This window comes from Corvus brachyrhynchos, unplaced genomic scaffold (assembly GCF_000691975.1).
Source record: "Corvus brachyrhynchos isolate BGI_N302 unplaced genomic scaffold, ASM69197v1 scaffold48, whole genome shotgun sequence".
Taxonomy (NCBI): domain Eukaryota; kingdom Metazoa; phylum Chordata; class Aves; order Passeriformes; family Corvidae; genus Corvus; species Corvus brachyrhynchos.
The window spans coordinates 1653811-1676020 of NW_008240027.1; the positions used below are offsets into that span (position 1 = coordinate 1653811).

The 22210-nt window shown below is 42.0% G+C and overlaps 1 protein-coding gene across 1 annotated transcript in view; it reads left to right on the plus strand.

Moving 5' to 3' along the window:
- AGBL4 (ATP/GTP binding protein like 4) overlaps positions 1-22210 on the plus strand; it is a gene marked incomplete at its 5' end in the record, with an annotated part of 872835 nt that overhangs the window by 687137 nt on the left and 163488 nt on the right. Inside the window, one exon of the mRNA XM_017743442.1 lies at positions 864-978. Within this exon, the coding sequence (XP_017598931.1) occupies positions 864-978 (115 nt within the window). The remainder of the gene's footprint in view (positions 1-863; positions 979-22210) is intronic.

Consider the following 22210-nt stretch of genomic DNA (forward strand, 5'->3'; position numbering starts at 1 on the left):
TTCTGTCAGTACCAACTCAGTGAGGGATAAGCAGTGAATTTAACTGCCAGATTCCTGTCTCCTGCCCCAGCAGCAGCCCTGGGCTGAGGCAATGTTTAGTGGCTCCCCAAGCACGAGGCCAAGAGGAAGGAGCTCTTGCAGGCTCTGGTGTGCTCTGATGCACCCAAAGGAAGGGCATTTAGGATCTGCTTCCCCGTCACTTGCCACATTAAAGAAGTTGATGAGCTGGAGTTAGTTACTCCTGGTTTTTAGGACTGTAAAATAAGTGATGAATATGTCCTTATAAATTCCAGTCCACCAGAGGCACAATATCCCTGTGCCCAGTGCAGATATTATGTAACTCTCCCAATTTTTGTGAGGCATTTTACACCTCTCTATACATGCAGATGATCTGAAACCTGTGTTCACATGTCAAGGGTAGGTCTGGGTGTATGCTGAAATGAATTTGAGGTGGCTCTGCTCAACAAATTGCCTCTCACAAGGTGAGCTGCAGTGTGAGCAGGCTGTCTGTGTGAGGTATCTTCATTTCTCCTCTTAGGAGGAGAAAGGTTTGGTTATCATGGCTCAGCTGATGAGCAGTAACTTCTCCCTCTGTGGAAACTCAGCAGTGTCTGGTAATGCAGCCATGGTGTACTTGTATTCTGAGGACAGATTAAGGTATTTCTCCTTAAAGTTCTTGGAGTTTTAAGCAGGTGGCAGGTGCTACATGATTGTAAGTGGTTTGCTCTGTTGAAGCAGGAGCAGTGCCAGGAGGAATCATCATTCTAATCTTTTATATGTGAAATTTCAAGTAGATCTCTGGAAATCATTGATGTCATGGACACCTCCCCTTCAAACTCTTTTTTTTTCATTTTTTTTCTCAGGTATAATCGATTTCCTCGTGAGCCACCATCCAATTGCAAAAGTACTCAGAGACCACGTGGTCTTCAAGATTGCTCCCATGCTCAATCCTGATGGAGTTTACCTAGGAAATTACAGGTATGGTGTGGGGAATGAATCTGTGTATTGTTATGTCTGCCTTAAACAAAACCTTGCACTGTTTTGTCCTTGAATCTCATATGGCTTGTTTCAATCAATTCCTCTTACACTGGAGATTCCCACGTGGCCATGTGCTTCCTGAAATTCCCACCTAGGGAAGGGGCAAATAGAAAATTTGTTTGCTTCAGAAGGTAGAGAGCAACTCTCCAAGACAGCAGGGTGTCTGCTCTGCAAACCTCCTCTAGGTGTGGGAGTTAATGTCAGCTTAGAGTTAGAACTTAGCTGTGTTTTATGCACTCATTATGCTGTTCATCAGCCTCTATGTAAATGTGTCAGTCAATCACAGCTCCCTTAAACTACCCAGATCATCCATTAAAGTCACAGATTTCACTCTCTTATTGTACTGTAATAGATAGGGATACATGGAATGGAATAATCATTCCACCCTATGCTAATTTAGCTGCATTTTAGTATCTGAATTACTACTTTACCACCTCCTCTGTTGAGATCGTATTCAGATAATCTTTTGTTTTCTCTAAAATTGTTTGCTCTTAATGCATTTATTTACAAAATAAATGTGCTGCTGGAGGTGATAATGAAAAGCAGTTGATTACTTGATGATTTGTTTGTGGGGGCAATTACATGTACCACACAGGTCTCTGGAGAAGCCCCTGAGAAATGAAATACACTGCCTGTGGTTTTGCTTACAGTGCAAGGCTAAACACAATTCACTTTGTAGCCAGGCTACCTTGAGTACTGCCTGTGGTTTTGCTTACAGTGCAAGACTAAATAACACAATTCACTTTGTAGCCAGGCTACCTTGAGCTTTGATCTAATTAGGTATTGCATTGCTAAGCAGAATAAGGCTGGGTTATTGTATGGGTGAGGAGACCACTGAGGAAGAAGACAGAAGGTGCAGAAGATGGGGCTGCTGGCAGTTCCTTGTTGAGGAAACAGCCTCAAGTTGTGCCAGGGGAGTTTTAGGTTAAGTATTAGGAAAAAATTCTTTATGGAAAGGGTGGTCAGGCATTGGAATAGGCTGCCCAAGGCAGTCCTGGAATCAGTGTCCCTGGAAGTAATCAAAAAAATGTGTGGATGTGGTGCTTCGGCACAGGGTTTAGCAGCGCTGAGTTAATGGTTGGACTCAGTGGTTTTAGAGGTCTTTTCAGCATTTAGGATTCTATGACCTGTGTTCCTTATCCTTCCTTTTCTTTGCTAATTGCTAAACTGAAGCAGCAGGGAGTTGTGGGTGTGATTTCAACAGTGGTTCTACGTGTTCTAAGTGAAACTTCTGAGAACAAGTGGTGTCCTTCCAGCTGCAGTGATACTCACTCAGCTCTTGGCAATCCCAAATCAGACAGTGATACTGCAGTGGTGGTGTCTGACAGCACCAGGAACTTATCAGAATTTGTCACCACACAGCAATAAAGCCCCCAAATGGCTCTAGAATCTGATACTACATCACTTTCCTTTCTTTCAGGTGCCTTGCACATAAGCAAACTGCAGTTGCAATTAAGCAGCTTTTGTTTTCCCCATAAGTTCACTTGCCCTGTAGGGTTTTTTCCTTTGCACTTTTATAGCTTTTGCCCTGTAGGTTTTTCCCCTGCACTGTTATCTATAGTTTTTGAGAGATGTGCAGCTTTATAGGCATTCATATGGCTCAGAACTTGAAAAGCCTTTTGGGAACCCAGGTAGTAGGAAAGGGCATGTGAATTAATTTGGAATTGCTGAGCCTGATGTTGTACTCTTGGTTTAACTTGCCATGATATGCAGGATTTTCAACCCTCCTGAACTAAAGAGAATTTTAATGAGGTAGTTGAAAAAACATTTGATTTTCTTGCAATTCTTCGCTGTATTTACAAATGGCCTAATGTAACTAATAACTTTAAAACGAGGATAATAAGCAAAATGTTACCTATTACCTTGAGAAGAATATTAAAAAGCCTAGTAATGTGCCAGCATTGCAGCTAACTAGTGCTGAGTGAATAATTTACAGCAAACACTTTATTTCCTGCTCATACAAAATGCACAAGCACATCACAATTTATTTACTTGAATTTACTGGATGAATTTCCAAAAAAATCTCTAAGGATCACTTGCTTGTATTTGAAAATTTGACTCTGAAGCTTCTCAGTGATTGGCTAGATAACTCTGCTTCATCTCCTTTGGTCTTTGTTCAGATTAGCACATAAATAGAACTTTCAGAAGTCTTCCACATAGTGGGGTCTAACACAGAACTGTTGGCTGGGGACACCCCCCTGCTTTTGCAAACAGGGGTGCCACATGCAGCAAGAGCAGTTTTAGGCATTTGAACTTCTCCTTGCTGTTATCTCCCTCTTTCTCAAAGCAGCAGCTGGTGACTATTTCTTTGGTTCATTGAAGGTTCACATTCAGAGCTATGCGAGCTAAGATAATGAAATGGGTAATTAAACCTCATGCTTGAGTTTGTAAATTGATCTCCTGCCAGTGTGAGAGAGGTTTTTCTTTTACCCCGCCAGTGCACAGCCTTGCACAACTGGCACTGTCAGACGCACTTGGCTGTCCTCTGAAATCCCAGGCACAGTGGGCACCCTGAACAGCCTGAGTGTGTCAGCAGCTCTTGGAGAAGGGATGGGATGGACAGCTTCTCCTGACATCAGAACAGGAACCAACCAGTCACTAAGCCAGGGTGATAGGCTAAGAGGTGGCTGGTGAGGTTTTCTCCATTGCCATTTTTGGGGGTGCAGGACTTTCACCAAGGGTGTGAGTCCTATGCTCTCCTCCAAAATCCTCCTTCATTTGTTGCTGTGAACTGAGGTTTAGGAGTTTAAGCCAAATCTGCAACGATGCCACCAAGAATTTCCTGTTTTCTACAAAGTGTTGCTCATTCTCAAGAGAACAGACAAAATAGGTTGTGTCTCTGACTTGGACGTGGTAAACTGTTCATCATCAGCAATAAGTGAGTTTAGTACTGCAACTATAAAGCACAGACTCATGGAAAGTTGTTTATGTGTTGCATGTACATTCAAGTGGCTCTAAAAGAAATGGTCATGGAAATGAATGTCAGAGCTCAGTGTTTCAGGGTACATGGAAATGGATGCTAAACTTTACTGATTTATTCAAGTTTATTCAAGAGTTGAAGGATTTGTGGACCTATAAAATTAGGAATGAAAAGACAAAATGCCTTGTGGGATGTACAGATTGATTAAGCAGCTCTTTTAATTCAGAATGTTTGGAAAGTCTACACACAATTTGAACAAAAGTTTTTGTGGTTTTTTTTTTTTTTTCACTCTCTTTTCAGTGGAAAAAAAACCCCTCCAAGTCTTTTTCTTGCTGCATGAATATACCCAGCTCCTCCTGAAATACAGAATAATGACAGGTACCTGTCACTGTGGCCAAGGATGTAGAGTCTCCCAAAACAGGAAGACAGGCTGCACCCTTTTCTTGAAGTCTTTAAAGCCTGGTATTACTACACTTCTAAGCTTTGCAGTTACAGTGTGTAGATGTTATGGTGCATGGGCTCGTTAATTAAATTGCCCAGGCAGAGGCCATTGGTTTACCCAGCTAAAATACAGAGTCTTCAGCATAATCTGGCCTCATTTCTAGCTGGCAACTTGTCCTCAGCGCTCACCCGAATAGAAGGACCCCTTTTGCTGGGGGTAGCACATGACTCGATCTTTAGCTTTAGTTTGAAAGAACGTGGCACAAAACTAAAAATATTTGTGAGTTTCTCCATAGCACTAACCTCACCCTCTCTGATGGATTAAACTGTGAAACAGCTTCAGGAAATAAAGGAAAACTAGTGCAGGGAAGAGAGATTTCTTGACTTTTCTCCCTCTGTTTGCAGTACAGCATTATCATATTGCTGTCCCCAGGGAGGAGGGGGTAGACTAAGGGGGGAAAAAAAGTGTTCTTGATTTAAAAGCCGTGCATCCCCAGGCTTGGCCTGAACTTTCCTTTATCGAGAGCTTGTTCTTCAGCTGGCATTCTGCAGCTGAATGCTGAAATGTGTCCCTGCAGGCAAGATGACTGTACCACACCGTCTTAGATTAGTTCCAATTTGTTAGCCTCACCTTCCAGAGGCAAAATCCTACACTGGCACCAGAAGGGATGTGTTGCTTAGTCTGGGGAGCTCTTCACTGAGGTATCCCAGAAACGCCATGACAAAGCAGATGAAATATCCTGACTGTTCTCTAAAGGCTCTGTCGCATGACCTGGTGAGTGTTCCCATTCCTTGGCTTTTCTGTGTTCCTTCTCTGGGAGAGCTGTGACAGTATCAGCCTTTGGTGAATTAAAGCCATGAATTAGCTGAAATGTTCTGAAATGCCATCACTGCTGCATCCTTCTAGCACGACTGTAGGGACTGCAAGAACTTGTGTGAGTGGGGAGGAGAGGGCACACATGCATTCCAATCCTTCCTCATTTCACTGTCACTGACAATATTTTTGAACTCAACACAGGCTTCTTGCTTGTGTAAGGGGTTAACAAAAGTCGTTTGTTGGACAGAAAGGAGTCCAACCCTACCCAGACTGGTAAACCAAATTCACCATAAGCAGCATCAGTGTCCATATGAAAGCTGTGCTGGGATTTCATGTTCTGAGCAAATGGTATATTTTTGTCCCAGAATTGTGGTTTTGTAAAGACTTTAATAGTTTGTGGAAGGGAGTCGAATTTAGCAAATTGTTTCAAGTGAAAAAAAGGGAAGGCTTGAGAAACATTTCAAATTATTCATATCAGCATTTTATAAAGGACAATCTTCTTTCATTTTTGTTTGTTAATGGCACAATTTGTTTAAAACCTGACCTTTTCTAAATGCTCCTTTTGAAAGATTTGAAATACAATCAGAAAACTAGGCTTTGTGTCTGGTGAAATATTTCAGATTTATCCTGAACATGTCTTTACGACTCTAGAAATAGTCAGAAATTCATGTTCACATGAAATGCATAAGGGTTTTTTAACAATAAATGCACATGTGGACTTTATCCAAATTATTTTATTATTTATGTCCCTTTTGGGGGGATACACCTATACCTGCATATATATATGTGTGTGTATGTCGACAGTGACTGATATGTCAGGTGGTTCCTACCATCACTTGTTCAGTTGTAAGACACAGCTCCACACATGCAGACTATCATTTGCTTGTCTCTTCATTATTTTTCACCTATTTTTCTGGCAGAGGAGGTTGTTGGGTTTTTTTTTTCCCTTAACTTCATTTAATACGTGTGAAATTCATGCATTTCCTTAAATTGAAAAACAGAGTATCCATCTCCGATGACAAGATGAAGCTCTCAATGGAGTTTATTTTTCCTAATTAGGTGTTTGTCATTGTGTATTCTATATAGCAACATATAAGTAAACAATCATGGACCTTTTGAATAAATTTATTGGTTTTATTTATGTTACTGGGCATAAAAAATCTATAATTACCAGGTACAGCCGCAATATAACTGGTATTTAATGACAATTACTTTTTGTTACCATAGAAATGAGTCCAAAGTAGTTACCTATAATTTCTCATTTCCAAACCTCACACATGTTGTATTGCAGTATTACCATAGTAATTGCCTATTAGTCATCATAAAATAAGCAGTTACCCAGAAGATACCAGGATAGTGTGAAATTTCTCATCTTATTCAAAACTTGCAGCACATGCTGCTTCTCGCCTTCCTTTAGTGGGGTTTTTGCCTGAATGACAAGAATGTCCCTGGTGCATTAACCCAAGAGAAGGAGGGATGTGGCTGAGAGAGACTTGTACTCTATAAACACACTGAGTCAGGAAAAGGATGCCCCCTCCTTGGAAAATATACAACTATTTCTCATTATTGAAAAACAGGGATTTCTCAAGCCCACGAAATGGAGGTTTGTTCCTTGCCATGAATTTCCTGTTTATATTTTTTTCCCCATTCAGTTGTGACCAAAGCAGAGGCTGCACATCCTGGGGAGGTCTGCAAGCCCAGCTGTGTGTGCCAGCCCCGCCAAGCCCAGGATCCACTGATGTGCAGCTGTGGTGCAGGATGTTTGCTGCACTTCCCTCTTACACCTTGTGTGACTTTTTAATTTAGGTTGCATGTTATTGGGGCCAGCGAGTCTCTCTGAGCCTGCCTAGATCACATTTGGTATCAGCTGGGAATGGCCATTTCCATGTGTTGCCTTCTCCCAGGAGGCTGAAGGAGAGGGAGAGGCATGGCAGAAGTTTTCTCCTCCTCAAGTTCTTGCTTGGCATTGAGGGTAGGTCAGGAATTGTCTCTTCTGTCTTCCTCTCACACCCAGCATGTCCCAGCTCATGTGTTGTGCCAGGTTGGGGCTCTGGGAAGCAAATTCAGGGGTGGATTCACAGCTGTGACCCAGGTGTGCTCCGGGCAGCAGCAATGGAAAAGCCCAGGGAGCAGCAGAGTTCTCTGGCCCTTGACTCACCTGGCTTGTAGCATTGCCATTCCTTTCCTACCTGGAAGTTTTCTGTCCATTGTGGCTTTTATTGTCCAAAGAGTGCTGTCACCACGGGACAGCTACAGGGGTTGCTGCTTTGCTCACCACCATTACTTAAAAAAATCTCCCTTGTAAAAAAAAGTTGTCAGCTTTTATCTTAGAACAAACCCTAGGTTTGCAAAAGGGTTCCTATCTACTGCCATTGAAATGCTCTTTATATTGATGTGGTAACTGCTCATTTAAACCATATTACAGCTCCTGAGTATTTTTCAGTTGCTATTGATGTGACAAATTCTCTCGCACAGAGGACTGCACCAATCAATAGAGTCAGTATATGTGCTTTAACAACAAAGCCACATGCCTTGGGGTTCCAGTTGAATCTGAACGTTTTAGTAGCATTAAATAAAGCTATATTTATTTTGCTTTTGGTGCAAGGAAAAAAAATCCCAACCTAATTTAATGCAACTTGTTGGAAAGGTTTGAAGGCAGCATTATGGGCCATTTCCACATGTGATGAATACCTAACTAGTGTCAGAGCTGCTATTTTGTTTTTGTAAGCGAATTCTTCTCTTTTAGTTAGATTGATCTGGAACTACAGAGTAGCCTTTTATTTTTAGACAAGCGGGGAGAGAAGTCATAACAAGAAATACTGAAATCATAGCTTTTTTTATAGCTGCCACTATTCCACTGAGAATGAGACATGATGTCCTTAAAGAGACAGGGCTATTTATTTTCCATTTAAATAGCACTATTTGTGATTATTACCTTTGAGCCATTATGCAGAGAATAAGCACCCAGCTCATGAATCCCAGCCAAGTGAATCAAAGTTTGGTACCTAAGTGCCATTTATGTCTGTGAGTTGCTGTAGGAGCCTACTCTTGACCTTCACTGGCTTTATTTCTTTCACATTTTTTTATCTTCCAGAATGTATTTGTAATTAACAGGGGTGTTAAAACCAGTTTGGTTGAAATACTTGTTTCCATTTTCTCCTCTCCTGAATAGCTGATCTTAGGTCTGAATAATCCCATCTGGGTTTCTTAGATTTACTTTCAGTTAAGTAACTAAACATATTTGGCTTTCTTCTCTTTTTTAATTTCCTCTATAAATCTGGCTTGTATCTCTGGTGGTTGGAGTTCTTAGTTCTGTTCATAGCAGCAAACAAAGGACCAAACCCTCCAGTGGCTTTTTCTTTTGCTTGGTTGCTTTGCTTTGCTTTTGAGTTTTATTTGGAGTTTTATTTATTTTTTTTTTTAATTTTGCAAATGACTTAGTAAACTTCTGCCAAGGTGCTGCAGATCTTTGTTTTGCTTTACCCTTGAGAGAGGGGAGTGTCAGTGCAGTGGCAAAGGGCAGGAGACATCTCTCCTTTGGGTGCTTGTCCCAAGAGGAGATGGTCTGTGATAAGGTGTAGCTGTCACCAGTGGGGACAATCCTCATTCTGATTCCTGTTTGTCTCCTCCCTTCCCCCAAACAGGATTTGTGGTGCTGGTGCTTTGCTGAAGGTCTGGTTCAGGGAGGTGCCCAGAAGTGGCACTTACAATGAGGATTGTGACTCAGGAGCATGTGCTGATTCTCTCCGGGCTTTCTCCCCCTCCTGCCCTTGCCCTTCTTTAGTTTTCCCTCTCTAACACAATTATTGGCCCAAACAAAGGTGTGGTTCCTTGCAGAAGGCAAGAGCAGCTGGAGCTCATCGGGGACTGTGCTGACTTTGCACTCTATTTGCCTTGCCAGCAGCATCCCAGAGTTCTCGACACCCCTGGGGGCAAATCCCAGACCCTGAAGTGTTGATGAGGTTGAGCTCCATTCCAGCCCTGTGTTCTCCTGTCCTGGCAAGCAGGAGCTGCATCCAGCCCTGAGGATGCCCACACAGTTGAGGCTATAAACAGGGATTCAAGCTGTGCTCTGGTTATTGAGTGGAGCTATTCCCTGAGTAGACTCCTCCATTCTACCCCATCTTCAGGAGGAAGAGATTTCTTCTTTGGAAGAGATTTCTCTGTCCTGACTCCTGGGGATGAGTACAGAGTCACTGTAGTACTTGGCAGTACTTCCCAAATTCCTGGAGAAGGCTCTGGGGAGACTTTATTGCTGCCTTTCAGTGCTTCAAGGGGGGGCTCATAAAAGAGATGAGGACAGGCCTTTTAGCAGGGCCTGTAGGAACAAAACAACAGGTAATGGTTTTAAAATAAAGGAAAGGAGATTCAGACTAGATATAAGAAAACAAATTTTTAGGATAAGGGTAGTGAAACACAGGCACAGGTTGCCTGAAGAGGAGGTAAAAGCCTTGTCCCTGAAAACTTTCAAGGCTGGGTTGGACTGGGCTCTGAGCAACCTGATCTTTGCAGGGCAGTTGGACTAGATGGCCCTTAAATGTCCCTTCCAACCCAAACTATTCTATGATCTGTGATTCTCAAAGAACTGAGACCCCTCTCTGAGCTGGTGCAGGGAGCAGAGCCAGGCTTCTTCTGTATTTTATCTTTACAGGTTACACTCCAGTGCCTGTTTGTGCCAGCAGTGTTTGTCTTTGCAACAATTAAGTGAAAAATGGAAACAGCAAGTCAAGAGGGGAAATTTTTTCCTTAACTGTTGAAATTACCAACTGGAGGTCAAATGCTGCCTTCATGAGAGCACCTGCTGTTCCTTCTGGGTGAACAGCCTAAAGAGGAAGAGCGAGGAAGGTGTTTTGCCTATTTTCTGTGAACATAGGAAGGCTCAGCTTGTGATCAGTGTGTATCCCAGTTTCAGACTCTTCCACCCCAAGCAGCATCTCAGAATCTTTTTCAATGTAATTAACATCCCTCTCCTCGCTTCCACTCTCCCATTGCAGCAACATCTGTTCACCTACACAGATTCACCAGGGCTGCCAGGGGAGGCAGTTGAGGGATTAACTTTTCCTGAAGACCCTTCTGGACAGACATCCTGGAATTTCTTGAAGTTGTGCTCATTTGCATGAGATCACCAGCAACTAGTGATCACTCCCATGATCTCTGCAAGAGCCTCCTTCCTTGTAGTCAAGTTTTATAATTCTATACAATACTCTCAATTCACAGGGACAAGATTTATCAGCTGTCTATAGGAAAGTCCAGTCTTCCTATTCCAACTGCTGCTGTGTGGGTGGGGAGGGGGAAACACCATCCAAGTTATTAGGAAAACAATAGCAGCCTAAGGGAATGTTCGTTTAGGTTCCACTTTTGTTGTTTTCTTTTCCTGGGTGACAGCTGTTCTTTTATTTTTTTATTTTTAAAATTGCAGCACTTAAAATGATGGGAGTTTGCTGTTTAATTTACAATATTGGTCCTAAGGGCAGAGTCGTGTAACGTCAAAACAAAATCCTGAGACAAAGCTAAATAACAAGCATTCATTACCTAAACCAATATTGTATCAATAAAACAAGATTAATAAAGGATTTGAGGATGTGCATCACTTCTGAGGAGTGTAGAGGCAGACACCTGCCCAAAGTTCCCAGTCACATGTCTTGGTCAGCACATTAACTCCCAGACACTGCAATCTCTTTCTGACTGGGAATAGCCTTGTGAAGCATCTCTAAGTGGTTCAGAGTTGTGATGTTTCATCTTCTGTTTGGAGAAGAAACCACTTTTCTTGATTTAATTCTCATAGGGGAAGTCTCCCAAAAGAAACATGGTTAAATATTGAGTTTAAGGAGCTTGCAAGGTGTTGAGCTCTTGGAAACTAGTCCTGGTGCTCATCTGAAAATTTAGGTTGTGGCTGTAAAGGAAACTTGATTTAGCTACTAGTACACAGCCCTTTTCTTCTGCAGCACAGAGAGAAGGGAGACTGCTGCTTCACAGCTGCTTTAAGCTCAGGAAAATGTGTTCTGGGTACCCAGAGGGGCAGTTCAGCTCTGTTTGCCCTCCTGGCTGTGCATCCCTGCCACCTCCTTTTTGCCACTACACTGCTTGTGTGGCAGTGCTGTGAGCTAGAAAAAGACTGATCCCACAGAAAACCGACCTGACAAAACAGTTCTCATTTGGTTCCTGGTGCAGCCAGAAAAGTGGGACCAAGACAGAAAAGATGAATGAGCAGAGAGGGATCTCTTTTTTGTGGCAACTTGGGTGGGATGGACATAAAGAAATTCTGAATCCAGAGCATAAATTGTAGGTGGCTGTTGTGCACTTTTTCTGGGGGTCTTGGAAATGAAAGACAGTGGCAGCCAGTGATTTCTTGGATGGCTTTTGATGTGTTCAAAAGCAACCATGCCTACATGATCTCTTTCTTAGGATTACTATTTCCTAAATGATTATTTATACTATTTGGTAATAAATTGTGTGACTTGGCATGTTCATTTAAGAAAACAGGGGCTTTTTGGTGTCAGAAGCTGGAAACGAGCTGTTTCCATGCAACTCTTACACCCCATTATGTACACATGGTGAAAAACTGCTCACAAATCCCTTTTCTCTCTGCTCCCTATAAATACAGATGCCATCATAGCTGTGCTGACACGGCAAAGGGAGCAATTCATCTCGTAGCAGATTACTTCTCTGCTGCCCCTGGCACCAGGCAGAGGGGGGATGTCAGGGTAGAGGGAGGAGGGAGATGTGACAGCTGATGGCTTTGCCTGGTTGGTGCCTAATAGCTGGAGGAAGAGCTCTCTGCCAACATGGAGGAGTTGGGATCAGAAAGAGGATGTGGGATTTCTGGACACACAGTGTCCAGCCACAAAAGCATTGGCTGTCTGCGCCCATGTGAGCGGGACAGGGATTGTGCCTCCTTGCCCCCTCCCAGGCTGGGAAGGATGTACATTAATGGAGGTGTAGGTGGCTCTATGTGCAGCTCCTCGGTGTCACCCCAGCTCTCAGGAGGACAGCAGAGCTGATCTCGGGTTGCACAGATCATAGACCTGCTGCCTTGTGTGCTGCCTGTGCCTGGAATGCTAATGCTGCCTCTGCCTCTCCTTTGCTGCCACAGCCACGGAGCTGATGTGCTGGAGAGATTAGATGATGACAATGGATGGGGAAGGGGAGTTTCGTCTGTCTCTTTAACCAAAACAGGAACAGTAAATCCTACCAGTTTGGAGAGAACAGCTGGATTTCTAACAGCACTGGAATGCTGCTGTGGTGGGTGGGGGTGGGTTTAGCTGCCCCCTCCCTTTTATCACTGCCATTCAGTCATCCAAATGCTGGCAAAAGGACTGGAGGTTGCCAACACCCAATGCAGCATTTATCCTGACACACTGCCAGCTCTGTTTGATCTTGGAAAAGCCTGACCCCTCTAAGGTGCCTCTACACCATGGCCAGGGGAAGACAAGAATGCAAGGGCCTTGCATTTGATTCTCCAAGTAACGTCTGAGTGAGAGAATGTGTTTTTCTTGTTTACAAGACCAATCTCTGCTCATAGAGTGGGCTGTGATCTGATTCTCTGCAAAGCAGTTAGTGGAGGTGCATCATGGAAAGGCTTAAGTATGGTGGCATCTTTGGGACTCCCAAGAACTGAAAGAAGGATGTCACAGAAGTGGCCAAAGCCTCTCAGACTGGTCACATTTTGTATTATTAACAACAAATTTTGTACATTAGTTTGAATTGAAATAGGTCAACAAGGGAGCCTGAATGTTGAGATGGTCAATAACACGTTGACACTGCTGTGCTGACCAGAAGCCACAGTCCTATCCTGCTAGGTGCTACACAAGTATATCATAAATGATCCTCACTTTCCCAAAGTGCTTTCAGAGCTAAAAGAGTATGGCACAGCAGGGGGATAAGGCAATCAAGCAAGCTGTTATAGCAGGGGAAGACAGAGCACTAAATATAAGAGGATGAATAGTGGTAGGTTTTTTCCTCTTTTATGTCCCTTTTTTCCCCCCCTCTGGTTGGTGGCAGGGAACACAATAGCAAACTATACAATCAGTCTGAATAACCTTCATGTATCAACTGAGAGTAGGACTACTCTAAATTTGGTGAACCCAGGGAAGGAGCTCTCAGTGACTAAATACATTTGAAAAGGATGGTTGAGCCGAAAGGTGTGTTTCTTCACAATAGATTACTTTTAGATGTTCTCCTCTTCTTTACTCCTCCGGCAAAACTGTGGAGCTCGACTCAGCTCCTGGTTCAATCATCATGTACATTCTAGCACCAGGGTTTTGTTATTCTGCTGCAACTGAGCAGTGTAATGGTTCTACCCATTGTTTTACATCTGGATTAAATTGTCATTTCGTGCATCTGGAGATAGGTTGTTCAGTAGGTTTTGGAAATTCACAGATGTTCAAGGCCCAGTCAATCTTTTGGCAATGCTTGCCTAGTGAGGAAGCTGCACAATGAGAATATATATCCCATGCAAGCACTCCCAGCAAGTTTTGTACCCCAGCAGTTGTCCTTGGATCTTCTGCCTGCTCTTCCAAGACTGAAAAGAATCAATTAACAAACTGCCTGTCAACCTCCTTCACTTTCTGCTGTGCCCTTGCCAATCTTCTGTACATTTTCAGCTGGGAAAATCTTTGCTTTTACTTCTTACAGTAGAGTTTACTTTTGCTCCTGCTCTTGATGTGCAGGGGGGAGCTGATGCTGGCATGGGTTTGTTCTTGGCATCTCTATCTTGCTGATGCTGTGCTAACTCGTATAAGAGAGCAACGGGTCACAAGCAGGAGATAACGCTCTTATCAGTGAGTGCAAGGCAAGCACAATCCTGGCAGACAGTTCTTTCTCCTTACGTTGGTCACCTTTTCAATTACAGGTCTGATCTGCTAAAGTTTTGTCATTCTTATTCTAGTTTCTGTTAATGAAATGCATTTAACTGTCAGCTCTTGTTAAGAGTAACAACACAGCTGAGGATTCATAAATTCCCATGGAAGTCAAAATGGCTGTTGCCTTAGAAGAATCAAGAGTCAAGAACTGAGGGGGTTTTTTTTTGTCTTGAAGCTGGAGAAGGAGACAATCACAGCTTGCTTGATCAGGCAAGCAGAATATTTTGAGCAATGAATCTACCTCAGATTTTCATTTCTGATTCACGTATGAGAAAATATTCTGTTTCTTAGAATCCTGGGGGTTTGAGTCCATTTCATCCCTCAGTTTTCCTCTGTGTTTCTTGGATCTATCTTGAATAATTACTTACTACCCAGAACGTTCAGAAATTCAACTTTCCAAAAGCCAGTTAGACAAGTGCATTGAGGTGTAAACAGTCGTGTTTGGCACAGGTTTGACCTGTTCTGAAGACCAACAAGAAGAGTTTTGGAAAAACTGTTATATGACAAGGCAGTCCTGGAGCTGAGTTTTAGTTTAGCAGAGAGCAGGCAAGGGGGTGAACAATCTGAGGCTGGTACGTGGGGACCCATTGGTCTATGATCTCAGTATATACATAAGGAACATAGAACATGGAGTAACAGGAAGGTTACTTTTCACTATAATTGGGGAGGGCATAACAGAGCTGAATGTCTTGACACAGCTGCTCAAGAAAGGAAGATTCAAGTCCTTAAGGGGGATGTGGTGTGTTTTCCCTGATGGACTGTTTTTGTTTGAAATAAAAATATTTTCTTAAAACATCTGTTTGGGATTTTGTTTTCTTGTTGTTTTTTATTGGTTTGGGTTTTTTTTTTTTTTGGTGGGGTGGTACATTTTTTTGTGAATGGGAATGGCTTCAAAGGAGGTCTTCATGTGAGTGGTAGATCAGCAAAAATGATCACAGTACCTCTTTCTTGATTGAAAAAGTGATTTTCAAACTATTGTATAGTGCTCATAATTGTCTTTTGCAATAAGACCATATACCAAATGACTTCTTGGTCTTTCTTGGAATTAAGGACTTTTTTGACTGAAAAAATTGGACATAGTGCATATAAACTAAGTCATTGCATCTAATTGAAGTATTCTATGAGTTCTGGAGAGAATTTCTTCCTTTTAAATGACAAATTCCATTAGAATCAATGGAAGCTAGAGGCTTTTTCTTTCAACTGTGCAATGCAGAGTGGTTTGTGGTTTGGTATCATGTAAGCTTAATAGCATAAAGAAGAAACATCACAAAATGAAATGTTGTACTTCCTCAAAAAATCCATTTAACTTTGCTGATGCCTCCCTGAACACTTGCTGCCTTAAGCAGAAGCTGTTGGGCTGAAGCTGTGTAAGCCCTGTAGTTGTTCCAGGCTAGCAGAAGCAGAAGAAAAGTCAGCTTTAGCCATTTGACCATTGCTGGCATGAGCAGAAATAGTTTGTACCTGCCTGTTCCTTGGTGACAAGTTCATTATAGTCATAATCATAGTTAAAAGACTATAGTCATTTAAGGTCAAACACTTATTTAAGGTCAAACATGAAAAATAGAATTTTTTTTATTATAAAGATAAAATCTCTAACCTGTAAAATAAAAGGCTGATACATGGAATTTGGAATAATTATTTAAGTTGGAAGCAGGCCATGACTGAGTGCTGGCATGAACAAAGAAAAGAACGTGGCCACATTCTTTAAAAATGGATCTCTCAGACAGTCCACATATTTTTTTATCTAGTCTTGGACACAATAAAGTATTTTCCTATATCTGAAGACATAAATTGTGTTAAACTGAGTTATTAAATGGTCTCAGTGTGACTTTGACCAGTGGTGAAGGTGAAAGTTAGTACTGAGTTCTGTCAAGAACAGAATATTTTGTCTTTGGTCATCTTAACTATAGTGACCACCTAAATTTCTCTCCCTATATGTGTTTATCATACTGTATAGCTCAAGAAGTTACCTTGCAAATTAGAATTACTTCCAATGACAATGATAAACTGATAAAATACAGTAAAAAACGCCAAGTGGTTGTTTTCATGGTTGGAATTATTTTAATATAACTGGTTGGTAGTAAGAGCTTTGTTTTATCCCAGTCTCTGTCTCTTAAACCAGTACTTTCAGAACACCTCAGGGAAGATGGAGTCTGGACATCAGTTCTGTGCTTTTCCCATTATCCTGTGCCTTTCTCACTCCATCCTGCTGGAGCTGGATGGTCCATGGGTACCTGGCTCTACCTGCTGTTCTACTCTTGAGGAAGGCCTTAGGTCTGCCCTGGTTTTGGGGGCTTGTGGTTTTCATTAGCAGTTTGTGATCCTCAGGTGCTGAAGTTTAGGTTGCTGACCCTGAGACATGTCAAAGGCTTCTGGAGTCCAGATGAAGAGTGTTTAGCAGCTTTTAATATTACAGGTCCTTCTATAGCACCTCTCAGATCAGACAGGGAAATAGTCTTGAAATGTTTGGTTTCAGAATTTAGAGTGTAGCACCTCACTGGTGCCATGGAAAGGCTCTGCAGCTATTTGTGTTGCAAATGAAATAGAGGGGCAAGCAGATTTTTAGATGAATGAGGTTTCCTCTTCTGATTGAAGCTTTATTCCATTCAGGTGCACATGTTTTGGTGGCCTCTTTGGCGTTTCACATCTCCCACAGCCCCTGTCGCTGGATTTTGTTCCTTTGCATGAGTGAGACTGAGGACAAGTGGGCCTAAACCAGCTGCAAATAAAATTTCCCAAGGGGTTGCCTGCAGGCATAAATACACAGGTGCTGGGACCAGAGCAGCTGCCTCTGTCCTGTTAGCTGAGGATCTGGTTTGGGGCAGGCTGGGGCATCTCGGGACACGCAGAATTTGAGGAGCAGAATTTTGAGAAGTGTGTTCAGCTGCAGGACTCAATTAATTGTGCCTTGCTGTACTCTCTCTTAAATTTTTTTTCCTATTTTCTCTTGAGACTGTTACAATTCTCCCAAGAACACTATGGAATCCTGAGTTTCTAGAGCTATTTGTTAAAAGAAAAAGGCAGAAATATTTGGCATATATCATTTAAAATGGTTCCCTTTGTCTAAAGCGTTGTTTGCTAAATAGGACTTTTCTGTGGATTATCCATTAAAAGAATCCAAAATCCAGCTTTCTGGTAAGGTCAGGTTTCTAGAACTAGCTCTGTAACTCTTCTTCAGCACACGGAGGCAGTTCTACATGAGGTTGTATTTCTCGAAGCAGTTGATGCTACAGCAAATAAGATCCTGGGTGTCTCAGCAAGAAATTATTAGATCTGTAAGTAACAAGAATGTAACAGCTGCATGTTTTAAGGCTGCACTGGAGATGCTTTCTAGTTGTCCTAAAAGATGAACAGCCTTTGGGTTGTTTTAAGAACTCGCTTTATCCTGAATTTAGGTAAGAAAGAAAAAAAAAAACTTCAGACGTGGTTTAATTGAATGGGCATTTGCCTGTATAACACACCTCTGTAACTACAGTGTGTAGGAGTCATAGGCTTCTAATCTCCTAAAAAAGCTTCAGAATATAGACCTAAACAGGAGAAAGAAAGTGCTGTCATTTGCTTTTTTCTTATCTCTGAAATACTGAATCCTCTGCCCAGAGATTAGGAGTGAAGGTTTGGCTTTAGTGCTGTAATACCTAATTGAATCACGAGCCTTGGTGTAGTCCTGAGAGAAGACTTAGCACAAATTCTCATACTGATTTTGGCATTTCAATTACCTTTCAAGCAGTGACACTTGCTTTAATTTGAGTACCTGAACTGCAGCTACTCTGGGACATATTTTTAAAGGCAGCTTGTGCCTAATTCCCCTTTATTCCAGCAACATGTCATGGGACAGAACCTGCTAACAAGAAATTAAGAGTTTGGTAGCCTATGAGTGGGAGACAGGACCTGATGTCGGCCACCCACACGCCAAGTGTGAGCTCCAGTAGGAAATGACAGAAGATTGCCATTAGTGAGAATTTCTGTGGCAATCCTTGACTTGAGAGGAGATGGAGTTCAAGAGAGTGTTGGGAATGACTGTGAGGTGCAGAACCATAATGACATTTGATACTCTGGGCATGAGCAGAGCCAGAGTGTAAGAGCTGAAATCTGCTCTGAGTATGGCTGAGGAGGAGAAGGGCCTTCTCTCTCTCCTTGCTCTTTAGTCTGTGTTGGGGTGCCTTGTGTACTCGCTTCTTGTACCTGGCTGATGTGCCACTGCTACTGCTGTGTTTGCCACTATTTGATGTGGAAATACAGAGTGGGGTGAATATTAGATACCTTTTATTTTTGTTACACCCTCGTGAGCATTCAGGACTACTCTGAGATACTGAAAGAGCTTGGTTGGGCCACTGGGATAACCCTGGGCTCTCCACTAGAAAATAAACCTTGCTGCACTGACTCTGCTTTGGGAGGTTTAGAATTGGGGTGTGAAAAAGAGAGGCAAAGATCTCTGCCTGAGGTCTGGAAAACATATCTTGTAGTACAAGATAAAGGAGATAATTTTGTTTAATGCAGGAAGCCGATACCACCATCACGCCCATTTTCAGTCAGAGGGGCAAGGCAGGCGATGGCAACTTTAGCAGAGGAGGATATGGCAAAAATATTTGGCTTTCAAATAGGAAAGTAAGCGTTTCAAACGGGGAAACAAGTTGCCAATGCAAATAGCAATCTGTCACCTCATGAGGACTGCAGGTGGAGACCAAACTTCTTCCTCCCTCATGGGAGTGACTGTAGAAGTTAGTTCGTATCAAATAGTCCATTGTTTTAAAAAGTCAGCTTAGATAAAAAGAAGGTCTCCCCTGAGTTTTCATAGTATGTGGATATTCTGAAGTTCATCACAGTTTTCAGGGCTCCTGGAAGTCTAGTTTTCTGGCCCAGTTCTACATAACTTCTAAAAATCCCCTCCAGGAGTGTGCTCTACTCCCCAAAAGGTAACTGTGTTTTGCAGTACTTGGCACTCTGCTGACCAGAGCTTCCTTCAGTACAAATTAAGTAGAAAGAGAAGACTTCTGGGAAGAATGATACAAAGCTTCAGATGCAATAATTATACTCAATTTTGTCGGAGTACTGTTATAAAAAGAAATAAAAATGAAACAACATTTACTTTATCCTTTTCCAGGAGCCGAAAATATGGCCATATTAAAAAATAATCTTTGGTTTAATGTTCCATATTCTTTTCATTAACTTTCTTTACATTTCTTATTTTATAAACCTTTAAATTGGAGGTGGGGCAGGGGAAAAGGATAAGGAGGACACATTTTGGAAGAAAAAGAGCAAAGGAAAGTTTCCTCCTAAGCATTATGCATTCCTCTACAACATTAAGAAGGCTGTTGCCACTCCATATTGTGGCTCCTTGGATTGCATGTAAATCTTTGGTTGAAGAGCTTTTCACACAAAGTTTTTCTTTGGAAGCTTCATTTCATCCAATTAACTTTTCTGTATGTTTGAAGTTCAGCCAAGATCAGTAAGATAGTGGCTGCTTCTTCCTAGGAAGTGACATAAGTAGCACAGAAGTCATATAGGGTAACAAAGCTCTTTTATTTTTCTTTTTTTTTTTAACTGTAAAAGAGGGTAGGAGGATTTGAGAACCCTCAGGTTTGGACACCTTTTGCCATGTCAATGATTTGGGTGCTGTAGGAAGGTACAAGCAGCTTGGTTTCTTTTTCAGTGGCCTTTTGCTGTGTGCATGAATTGCACCTATTAATGTGCTCTTTTATTTGCTCTGCAGCGGTGCTTTGCATGCTTGCATTTTTAAAAGAGATGAGAAGATCCTTGTATACAAATCTCTTGGATGTAGATCATTATCCAATGGAGAACAGAACTGATGCAAGAAAAGATGGGTCAGTGAGCCAAAGCTTTTGTTGTCTTCCCCAAAGGCTAGTCTCCCAGAAGTTAACCTAATTATGGGGGGCACGGAGGCCATGGGGTTAACAGCTGTTCAGGAAGAAGCAGAGAGCTCCTCTAGGAACTGAGGTTAGACATTGGAAATAGTTCCTCATGGGAGTAAACAGGGGAATTGCTGTGCACGTGTGTGTGTGCAGAATTCAGAATGAAGGGTTTAGATACAGCAGCTCCAAGGATGGAAATAGGTCAGTCAGTTTAGTGCTCCCTACATGTTCCTCCTCTGTGACAGCTCTGAGTAGCAGCTGGAAAGCAGCCTGGGATTTCATTTAGAAGCGTGAACCAGAAGAAAAAGAAAAAGAGAAAGGAGGGGGTCATTTTGCTTGTTTTGATGCCCATGTGTCCCATTTTCAATTATCCCTCTCATGCACTCTCACTGGGATACAGTGAGATGCCTACAAATGAGCCATGAGTGAATTTCAAAGGTTTGGATGCTCCATTCGTAAAAACTCAGTGGAAGAAACTATGCACCTCGTTGGGTTGTAAAACTTGACTTGAAATTGGTTGAGGACAATATTTCCCTTGGGGTTTTAGTATTTTGAAAATCCTGAAGGATTTTGTGTACCTGATTAGGGGATTATTGTCTTCATGTTGTCAGATCTTGCCCTATAAATTCTGGACTTTGCTTAGTAGGTATAATACCACCTACACTTTAAATACATTTTTGAATCATGCAAGTTGGATTGGTTTTGTTTAGTCTTGGCCATCTAAAAATTAGTCATCTGTTCTGGACTGGTGGATTAGAAAGCTGGCTGTGGTCAGTGGGGCGTTCCCAGAAAGGGATTTGTATCATCCACAGTAAATGGGCTAAGCTACCATTTGAAGAGATTTCTGTAACCCTGTTAACTTGGGGCTGGGGTTAGAGTGAGATTTATCCTGCCTTTCTTAAGTTGTTTAATAAGAGTCAGGAGATCTGCTCTCCAGCTGTCATAAATTCACTGATATCCATGCATACAATTGTCAACAGTTGTACCAATTTACACTGACTGTGGATCAGGCCATCTGGACATTTTTTTTTAATTTATTCTTCTAAGAAAGTATAATAATACCAGATGTAGGTATCTAGGATCTAATTCTGGCTCAGTTTCCGTACATGAATGGTCAGTCTGATTGTTTATAAGCAGTGAAGTGTTCAAGAACATGGGAACTGCTACAGAGGACTAAACCAACGCTCTTATGTTGTTTACTGATCTACTGCTCTTTTATATCTTCCCCCTTGGCCCTGTCCCCCTGTAATGTGAATCCAACTCTTTTGCTGTCGTTTGTCACAGTGTGTTTGCATCATTACCCTTCACCCCATCTCTGCCCACGAGCATTATGTAGTGTCTACATTGCATTTTGGCCAGGGCTGTCTATTGCTCTGAGTAGAACTCCTTTTAATTTCTTAAGTTTAAAAGTTTCTAAAGTTTCTGTCATCCCCTCAAACATGAGCTCAGGCAGCACAGCACAGTGGAGAAAAACAAACAGGGCTAAAGAGGTTTTTGTGATGTCAGATTTTGTCTCAAAGGTTAATGATCCTCCTTTGCTGAGCACTGTGGCCACAGTGAGGGCTGCAGAGAATGTTTAGTGCCAATGCAGAAAGGGCCTGTGGTGGCAAATTAAAGTCCTGACTTGTAATTCAGAGGATGGGGGGAAGTCAGAAGATCTGTGAACACAAATTTGGAGAGAGAGGATTTTTTTTTTGTTTGAGAATTGTCCCAATTATTGTGCTGATCACCTCTGGTAAGCCACCTTTCAGTTTTCAGTGATGTGCTTGGGTATTGTTCATTACTAAAAAGCAGTTTTGAATTTTTCTGGAGGATAAAGAAGTTGTTAATTGGCCTTTTTTCTGTTTTACATCTTCTCTGAACCTCCATCTGGTAGTCATTTTTTCAAAACTGTCAGGGAAAGTAAAAAGTAAACAGGCTTTTCAGCCCAAATAATATAGTTGTAAGTTTTCCAGTTAAGCTTGAATATTGCATTCTGTGGAGTGGGGCATTCTGTTGTGCTTTGGGCAAGCAGAGATCTTCGGCTTTATTTATTTCCTTCCACACAGGCCATTTAAAGCTCTTCTGCTGTATTGGAGAGAGTATCAACACTAATTTTTCCTTAGCTTGGCTAAACTTGCCTGTCCCAGCCTAGGGTGAGTTGTTTTTTCATATCTGAAGGTACTTTTGCTAATCTGGCAATCTGTGTCATTTACTGTTGAGTTCTGCCTCCATAATTACCTGTGAGAAAACTGGGGTAAATTTGGAATTAATTTCTCTTCCG